The sequence below is a fragment of the Chrysemys picta genome, chromosome 13 (genome assembly GCF_011386835.1).
Source record: "Chrysemys picta bellii isolate R12L10 chromosome 13, ASM1138683v2, whole genome shotgun sequence".
Taxonomy (NCBI): Eukaryota; Metazoa; Chordata; order Testudines; family Emydidae; genus Chrysemys; species Chrysemys picta.
Genome location: NC_088803.1, coordinates 42,342,396 through 42,352,295, shown reverse-complemented (window position 1 = coordinate 42,352,295; position 9,900 = coordinate 42,342,396). Strand labels below are relative to the sequence as shown.

At 45.7% G+C, this 9,900-nt stretch overlaps 1 protein-coding gene across 1 annotated transcript; it reads left to right on the top strand.

Annotated features, from left to right (window-relative positions):
* The first annotated feature begins 3,275 nt into the window (after positions 1-3,275).
* LOC135975353 (uncharacterized) lies at positions 3,276-8,439 on the top strand. Its single transcript, XM_065566023.1, has 2 exons — positions 3,276-5,027; positions 8,198-8,439. The coding sequence occupies exon 1, from the start codon at positions 3,276-3,278 to the stop codon at positions 4,836-4,838; it is 1,563 nt and encodes a 520-aa protein (XP_065422095.1). The 3' UTR covers positions 4,839-5,027; positions 8,198-8,439.
* The last annotated feature ends 1,461 nt before the right edge of the window (positions 8,440-9,900 follow it).

The window sequence follows — 9,900 nt, the reverse complement described above, 5'->3', positions numbered from 1 at the left end:
AATACAGTACAGACAATAAGTTTTAGTGCTAAAAATAGATACAATTTAAATATGTAGTTTCCAAACAATGTAACATCATTTAAAACTTATGAGATAATGCAAATCATGATAATGTTCTCTGTTAGGCTGCTCCGGAGAAAGAGAGAGAATAGAAAATACATGTTAACTTTTAATTAAAGATATGATGCATATGGCTACATTTAAGGATAAAAACTGATAGCTTTGCCCCAAAACACAATTAGATAATACTCTATTATTAATTGCTTCCCTGTCTGCTCATCTGTATTTGATCCTTTTACTGAATTCCTCAGTATTTGTTTTTCTCTTGATTCTGTGTATGTTCACAGTGGTCCTTTGAAGTCTTGTGGGTGTTGTCTATTTGTCAGTAAGCTTTATGAACTAAATTTGCTCCTGTTGTAACTGCAATGGAGTAAAATTCAATTCAGTTCCACTGGAGACAATGGAATTAAATTTGAGATTAATTTTGTGCCACATTTTGAGCAAATTACATGTTTAAAATAAAACATGTTAATTCTCCTTGTCCTTGGCTTTAGCTAAATCTTCAGAATCTTGAAACAAAACCCAAGATAGCACCATTGTGAAAAAACATCAGCTGTAACTGCAACTCTACAGTTTTCATCTCAGGTCACTGATTTCATGTAAAATTTACTTGTAACTTTGAGTTTGCAAATTGGAATTTAACTATCATCTAAAATGCCCCAGAGTCTGTTCGCACAGTTGGTTGCAAGAAACGCTGTAGTAAATCCAGGCATCTATGAAAGGACACGTTAAAAACCAGCAATGGATATATGCACATTTCATTCTCTTCGACGTCTCCTGGTTTCTTAATAAAATAAAATAAATAAATAAATAAATACATTGCTTTTTTGTAGTTTTCAGGGCCTTATTTAGAGTGACTATAGTTCCTAAATCTGCTGGAGTTCAAATCTGTCCTGGCGGAATCCTTTATGGATGGATGTCATGTTAAAGGGAAAAGGTAAATATGTTAATGTAGAGTAACTCTATCAGAGTGAGCAAGTTACTTTGGAATTACGCTGGTGTATTTGAAAGAAGAATCTGGCTCAAGGAGTGTGGACTTAGAAGTGGAAGGAAAGGGGAAACCAAGAAAAGGCTATGAGGACCCTGGCTGAAATGGATGGAGAAGAATCTGATATGCATATTAGAGATGAACCCTGGAACTGAATATCTGTGAAGTCAGGAAAAGTTTGGATCTGGATAATTTGGACGTATAAATGTTCATTACATAGGGATTTGTTCTTTCATACAATCTTCACACCTCTTCCTCCTGCCATATTTTAACGGGAACAAATACACATATTGGTAAACATTCTGGATGTGCTGCACTTCTACTCATCCTGTGAATGAATCTGCCTCACATTTTTGGAACAATAGAAAGATGCCCTTATAAATACTTCATAAAAGTTTTCTTCCCCACGGACAAGCATTTGTTTTTAATCATAGTCTATTGATATTTTTCCTTCACAAGAACCCCATAAGGCAGTTTCCATGATTGCTAAGCACAGTGATAGCTTGCGGAAAGATTGTTTCTTTTCACTTGCCTTGTCACTCTTCTATTATGATGCTTAATTAAATTAGCAGTTATGTCATTTTATAATGGGGGAAAGAAAACACATTTGGAATTTTAAAAGGGCTGCCCAGTGATTGTCCAGAAAACAGTTGAACAATCTGTAGTTAATTGAATGTATTGAATTTGCTCCACATTGCAATCAGTGCATTATTGTCATTATCCTAGAACATTATTCTGCTCATGAAAGGTACTTAACCATCCAGAATCTCTTGGCATTGCCTATGCCAGAAATATACCTACATTTATGCCAAGAGACATAGTGGCTGGTGCAGCCCACGAGGAATTATTATATTTAATTGTTGCTCAGTCTGTGCTATCACTAGCCATAGTAACTATATTGAATTATATAACTGATGTAAAATAACTTGTTTCCATCATTTTTTGTTAAAGTATTATCCTTCCTCATCTACTTTCAATTAATCACTGCCAACTAGAAGGCTTCCTGGACAAGAAGAAAAAATGATTGACTATTACCTACATTAATATACAGTGATAATGCTGCTATGAATCATCTAATAGTGTGACCTCTAACTTTTACAGTGACATAGATATCAAAGTCTTTGGCATAGCTATTACATATGCCTATGACCCAGAGCGTGCTTTGTGGATTAATTGAAATACATAACTCTTTAAATACTTCTGTGCCAATCTATTTAAGGGATTGAACTACAAGGGCAGGATCCCCAGATCCAATTGCATATCTTGAGATCAGTGAAGTTGGACCTGCTCATCAGTCTATTATATAATTTCAAGAGGCCATGAAGCATGAATGGTGACTGTCCAAGGATCATAGCCTCATAGTGTGAAAGTTATTAGTGACCCCCCCGCCCCGTTAACAGAGTAGCCGTTATGTCAGCCAGCGGCCATTAGGGGGAAGCAGACACTTTAAGGACACAGTAGCCTGAACTTTTCAACTGTCTTCCCTTCAAGGCCTTAAGGTAGTTGGAGCTGGTCCCAAGCCGGTTTTCACTGACCAGATAGCAAAAGCACGGGGCTGACCACCACCAATCAAGTGTTAACACTGCAAAGACCTTGGTCTGAATGTGTATAAATGATCTGTAAAATGTGTGTGAGACAGAGTTTTTGTACTAAGGTGCAAAGCTCTCCTTTCTTCTGCAGAATAAAGCAACTCTTCCTTATCCCTGTCTGGCTGTTATTGGCTCTCAGCTAGGTGGACCCGATATTTCGGTAACAGTTTCTGGCGACCCCAGATGGGACCCTCCTAGCTCGGACATTGGACTCCGGACGGCTGCGGCGAACTGGGAACGGCGCCAACGGGGTGTTTCGCCCCTTTTCTCTGCTTCACCGCGGCCCCCGGGGTTCGTGCTCCGATAAGGTGAGTCCTAATAGGATAAGGAGACACTATCTGGTTCTGGTCTGGTTAACCGGTTTATGAATTTCTGTCTTATACATTGGGTGTTAGGTGTGTATTGGTAGAAATTCCTGTAATAGGATCCTATTAGACCATAATTCCTTCTGTTCTCTGTGTAATTCTCTGTTAGAGTGTCAGCAGGCAGATAGGTGGGTCTCTGTTTAGACCATAATTCCCTCTGTTCTCTGTGTAATTCTCTGTTAGAGTGTCAGCAGGCAGATAGGTGGGTCTCTGTTTAGGCCATAATTCCCTCTGTTCTCTGTGTAATTCTATTTTAAGAGTGTCAGCAGGCAGATGGGTGGGTCTCTGGTAAAACCCTCTAAGGATAGTCCTTTGGATTATATGTTAAGCAAATGGCCCTTACCCGGTGTTCAAAAAGGGATGTCAAGGAAGCGTTTTTTACAACTTTGCACCAAGGACTGGCCAGCCTTGGGGACTGCGTGGCCCGAGTATGGCTCCTTTGATATTCCTACCCATTTAACCCCCTTACGCCTGACATTGGAAAACCAAGCGCCGGGGCAAATGGACTATTGGTTTTTGTGGGACGATGAGGCCCATCGTCGCATGAAGAAGGTACAGGTTCAAGCCCCTCTATTCCCGAAAGCTTCTGTCCCTCATGAGGCTGATTATTTGGAGGATATCCCCCCCATATATTGCTCTAGACCACGCCCATCCCCGGCGGCAGCATTACCAATTAGGGGGGACCCGGTACCCTCCTCAACGGAGACCAGGACAGCAGGTCTACCGAGACAGATATTACCAATAAAGACTGAGGACACCACAATGCAGGCAAGCAAATCAGCTAGTGGAGCCACCAGCAGTGGGTACACTACCTCCCTGTCTGTTCCCAGCCTTAGTCCGTCCCATACAAGGAAGGGGGCACTTTATGGGGACGAGGTAATTAATGTCCAAGCACCCCTCCGGACCATCCCAGTCCCTACAACGGATGGGAATGTTGTAGACCGTTATGTTCATGTCCCCTTTACCACTGCTGACCTTATGAACTGGCAAACCACTACACCTCGCCTTAGGGACGACCCGGACGTCGTTCACAGGCGATTCCGTGCCATTTTCCAGTCTCATAGTCCTGATTGGCAAGACGTGGGCCAACTTTTAGATTGCTTATTGCGCACGGAAGAGAAAGAGCGGGTACTGAGGGGGGCCCGGGAGGCTGCAGAGGCTGCCAACGACGGTCGCAATTTTATAAGGCTCGCCAATCCGCCCCATTGGAACCCGAATGATTTGACCCAACAAGCAGATCTGAAGAAATTCCTAGATTATATTTTGACAGGCATAAAACAAGCGGGAGAAAGAACTTTAGATTGGACAAAAGTTCATAATACTGTGCAAGGGAAAGAAGAACACCCTTCTGACTTTTATGAGAGACTTTGTAAAGCATTTTGTATCCATACTAATATAGATCCCAAGGCCATGGACACACAGTCCACGGTCAGGCTTATTTTTATTTCCCAGTCAGCCCCGGACATCAAGAAGCGGTTGCAGCAGCTTGAGGGTGCTGAAGGAAAATCCCTGGAGGAACTGGTAAGCGTGGCCACCCGAGTATATCATACAAGGGAAAAAGTTCAAGAGACCAAACAGGTGAGGATGCTAGCAGCCCTTGTAAACACTGGAAATGAAAAACAGGGAGGGAGACAGGGACCCCCCAAGTGGCAACCAAAATCAGATTATGGGGGGAACCCGAGACATGCCAATGATATATGTAACTACTGTAAGCAGCTTGGCCACTGGAAGAGAGAGTGTCCGAACAGACCTACTGGACGACAACCCCGTCGCCCAGACCGACCTCAACAACAGATGGCTGTGACAAGAACAGACGCTGTTGCTAATGAGGAATGACGGCAACCAGGGGGTCCTCTTGTCACCTATTCAAATGATTTTACCACTTATGTTTGTTCCTCCACAGACCCCCAGGTTCGCCTAACATTGGGAGGAACCACCTATTCTTGTCTTTTGGATTCAGGGGCTGCACTTTCTACTGTTACTGCCAAGCCGGAGAGAGGAAGCCTTACAGATAAGAGCATTCCGGTAATGGGTATAGGCGGGAAGCCATTTGACTGTTCTGTATTACAGGAGGCTGCTGTAGAAATCTCTGGTGTCTCCTCCTCCCATGCCTTTCTGCTAGCCCCGGATTCCCCAGTTAACCTCTTAGGCAGAGATCTGTTGTGTAAACTACGTGCTCAGATTTTCTTTTCAGATGACAAAATCATTCTTCGGTTGCCTCAAACCCAACTTCCCCAGCTGTGTGCTGTTCTAACCCAAGTTTCAAAGGACCCGATCCTGCCTGCGGACCAAATCTTACCCGAGCGACTCAGACAGGAGGTAAACATCTCCCTGTGGGGCACTTCAAGGGCAGACTTGGGGACTCTCCAGACAGAGCCAGTGCGTATAACCCTGAAGCCAGGCATTGAAATTCCTCGGATTCGTCAGTATCCCATCCCCCAAGAAGCTCTGCTTGGCCTCCGGAGTCTTATCACCACATTCCTACGGTTGGGAGTGCTGGTTCACACCAAGTCTCCTTTCAATACTCCCATCCTGCCAGTAAAAAAACCTGACATGGACTCAGAGGGAAAACCGGTATACCGATTTGTCCAGGACTTACGTGCAGTAAATAAGGTTGTCCAAGCTAGACACAATGTGGTACCAAACCCTCACACAATCCTGACTGCCATTCCAGCAGGTACTGCTTGTTATTCAGTAATAGACTTGTGTAATGCTTTTTTTAGTATTCCTCTAGATAAGGACAGCTGGGATATCTTTGCATTTACATGGACGGACCCAGAAACTAGGAGAGCAGAACAACTGACCTGGACTCGGCTCCCGCAAGGATATGTTGAGTCCCCGACTATTTTTTCCTCTATCCTGACACGTGACTTAGCTGATATCAGCCTACCGGGTGGGTCTACATATCTCTTGTATGTGGATGACGTCCTGGTTTGTTCTCCGGATCAGGTAACATGTGAAACAGACACTATTTACTTGCTAAATTGCTTGGCAGACAAGGGACATAAAGTATCTCCTTCTAAGTTGCAGTTTGCCAAAGACAAGGTAACTTATCTTGGTCATGTACTCACCCCTGGGTATCGAGCGTTATCTAGTACCCGTATTCAGTCAATTCTTAACATTCCCCGACCAGAAACAAAACGCGAAATGCGGGGATTTTTAGGCCTGGCAGGATTCTGCCGTTCCTGGATTCCAGGTTTTGGGGAGATGGCAAAACCCCTCTTTGAACAGATCACCCATGATGCTGAGGAGCCCCTTCACTGGGATTCTGGGGCCATCAAAGCCTTCCAGGGAATTAAAACAGCTTTGGTCTCAGCCCCAGCCCTTGGACTCCCTGATTATCGCAAACCCTTTGTTCTCTATGTACATGAGCGACTTGGGGTGGCCTCTGGTGTCCTTACTCAGGCTTTTGGACCCAGAGAACGACCTGTGGCCTATTTCTCCAAAAAATTGGATGCTGTGGCACAGGGCTTTCCTGGCTGTCTCCGAGCAGTGGTTGCTGCTGGTCTCCTGGTACCCCAAGCGGAAAAGATTACCTTGGGCCATCCACTGACCTTACGGACCCCTCATGCAGCTCAACAATTGTTGGTCCAAAAGGGCACGCAACATTTGACCTCTCAAAGATTAACGCATTTGGAAGTTTCTTTATTGTCCAGGACCAATTTAAAAATTGAACAGTGCCATACCTTGAACCCTGCAACCCTTTTACCGTTCCCGGACTATGATTATGAGCCCTCACATGATTGCCTTCAGATAGTGCAACATCAAGAAAAACCTCGAGTAGACCTTTCAGATGTGCCCATTCAAAATGCTGAACTGGAACTGTATACTGATGGTTCAGCACGGGTCATGGAGGGCCAACGGGTATCTGGGTTTGCAGTAACTACTCAGTTTGATGTATTACAGTCTGCTCCCCTGGGACCTTCCACCTCAGCTCAGGCAGCAGAATTGATAGCCCTCACCCGAGCATGTGAGTTGGCAGCAGGTCAGTCGGTGAACATATATACTGACTCGAAATATGCCTTTGGTGTTTGCCATGCCACAGGCCAACTGTGGGCAGAGCGTGGCTTTATTACCTCCAGTGGCACTAAGGTGGCCCATGGGCCCTTGATCCTGAAATTATTGGAAGCCATACATCTGCCATCTGAGATTGCCATCGTCCATGTTCGGGCTCATCAGAAGGGAAACGATCCCACCGTTAATGGGAATCGGTTGGCTGATTCAGCTTCAAAAGCAGCCTCCCTACAGCCATATGTTACCAACCAGATGGTACTCACATCCTCCACCCCGCCAACTCCAGTCCCAGCCCCTTTTACCCCTGAGCCATCAGAGGTCGAGCGTTGGAAAAGCATGGGGGCCACCAAAACCCGAGGGGGGGAATGGCAACTGCCAGATGGAAGAAGAGCATTGCCCCGAGCTGCTCTACGGCCTGCCCTATTTAAATTACACCAGGAAACCCACGGTGGTGCAGAGGCCATGGCAGCTACTGTGAATAGACTTTGGTATGCTCCTGGAGTATTCCAGGAAGCTAAACGAGTCCTTGCCACTTGTGACATCTGTGTGAAATTCAATCCAAGGGGGGAACCTAAAGGCCCCCCTGGAGCCAGGTTATGGGCATACACACCCTTCGAGCGACTTCAAATTGACTACTCAGAAATGCCTAAATGCCAGGGCTACAAGTACCTCCTTGTAATCGTGTGTCAACTGACTGGATGGACTGAAGCATTCCCGACTAGACGAGCAACTGCCGTGGAAGTGGGAAAGACCTTATTAAACCATGTCATTCCTAGGTTTGGCCCCCCTAGGTCTATTGACTCTGATCAAGGGACTCATTTTACTGCCCAGATTATTCAAAACATTGCAAAAGCCCTAGGTATTGACTGGCTTCTACACACCCCTTGGAGACCACCATCTTCAGGACAAGTGGAAAGGATGAACCAGACTTTAAAACTTAAACTTTCTAAGCTGTGTGCTCAAACTGGGTTAAAATGGCTTCAGGCTCTGCCTTTGGCCCTCTTGGCAGTTCGAACTGCCCCTAGAGGCCGGCTCCGTCTCTCTCCCTTTGAACTTTTATTTGGCAGGCCATACACCGGATTTGCTGATCCAGGATTTGTAACTGATTTAGCCACTTGGGGTGACGAGGAACTAACCAAATATGTTGTTTCCCTTCAAACCACTCTCAAATCTCTCCACAGGTATGCGGCTCAATTTCAGTCCCTACCCGCTGATGTTCCTGCCCACCGGATCGCTCCAGGAGACTGGGTCTATGTGAAAGAGTGGAAACACGAGCCTCTCCAACCCCGGTGGGCGGGCCCTTTCCAAGTCCTTCTTACCTCTCACACTGCTGTTCGAGTGAGAGAGCGAGACACTTGGATACACCACACCCGAGTCAAGCTAGCCCCTAGGACGGGGCCAGAAGCAGACGACTTCGGACCTCGAGGGAGCACCGCCAGCTCTTCCCACCGCGACCCGGAAGAGCCAGAAGCAGACGATACCTGGAAAGCTGAACCTCTTGAGGGACTAAAGCTTCTGTTCCGGCGAACAAAATCCTAAGACTTTATAACTATGGGTTCTCAGACGGTGCTGCAGTGGCTATTGCTTTTGGGTTTGCCCCTTGTACAAGCTAATCCACACCCAGCCGCTAAATCTCTTCAGCAAATAGCCACATTGGGACACTTATCTGATTGTTGGCTGTGTCACAAAACCCGCTCTGAGGAAGGAATAGGATTGTGGGCTGTACCAGCAAATCTTTCTGAAGTACTCTCCTTACAGGTAGAACGGAAAACTGAATGGGCATGGATTGGGGAATATCAATATGACAAATATGGGAGAAGGTCTGAGGTTTGGCATTATTATTGGGCAGCTAAGGGGGTCCCTCTTTTTGAAGTTCTTGGGATCGGGTATAAAATGCCCCTTTGTTTGGAGAATGCTGAAGGAAGGGGGAGGGAAGTGGGCTACCTTCCCCTGGAGGCCTGTGATCAAATCCTTCGGTTTGAGGTCAGAAATGGAACCTTTTACCCTTTAAATACCCCTGAGAATGCCCAAAAACCCCATTGTCTCCTACACATGGCCATTACTGTGAGACCAACAGGCTTTTGTTATCAAGGGCAGTGGTTTCCCTCATTCCTCCCGTTAGGCCCCATAAATAAGACACATATGTATTATATAGATATTTACTCTGGCATTCTGTTGCCCCACACATCCCTTGAAAGGATGTCTAGATGCCCGGAGCCTATGGGATCACTTGCAAGTTTTACAGCTAACATATTTAAGGTTACGTATTGTGGAGCCATTTTAAACACTACCCATGCCCTAGGAAACTTAAATGTTTCCCATTGGAGGTGCCAGGACCGGCTAGTGAGTAACTCCGGGAGCTGGGATAGAAGGGTGACCTGGCGCCATCGAGTTGCAGGTAATACCCTTACCCTCTATTTAGAGACCCCTGGCTTGTATTTTATCTGTGGCCACAATGTCTATAAAGCTCTTCCTCCAGGTTGGCAAGGTCGGTGCGGTGTAGCCCGGGTGTTACCAGATGTCCAAGTAAACGACACATTGGATGCCAGCCAGATTCTTAATCTGGGCAGCTATGCCCATAAGTTTTTGACACCCCCCCTTATAAGGACTCGAGCGAAACGTGCCAACAATCCCCTAGTAGTCAGGCAAACGGGGTTTCACTCCTTTGTTCGTGCGCTCATTCCTGGGTTGGGGGTAGCCGAGCTAGAAAAAGCAGTAGTAAATATTTCTGCAGAATTAGAAAAAATAGCCAATGCATCAATAGACGCTTTGCAGAAGTTGAAACAGGAGATTAATGAGGTGGCAGAAATAGCTTTGCAAAATAGACGTGTGTTAGATGCTATGAATGCTGAATTAGGAGGGGCTTGTGCTCGCATCGGGGAAA

Bases quoted from the DNA above. Each gene is read 5' to 3' on its own strand.
- LOC135975353 (XM_065566023.1), top strand. From the start codon at position 3,276: ATGGGTGGGTCTCTGGTAAAACCCTCTAAGGATAGTCCTTTGGATTAT.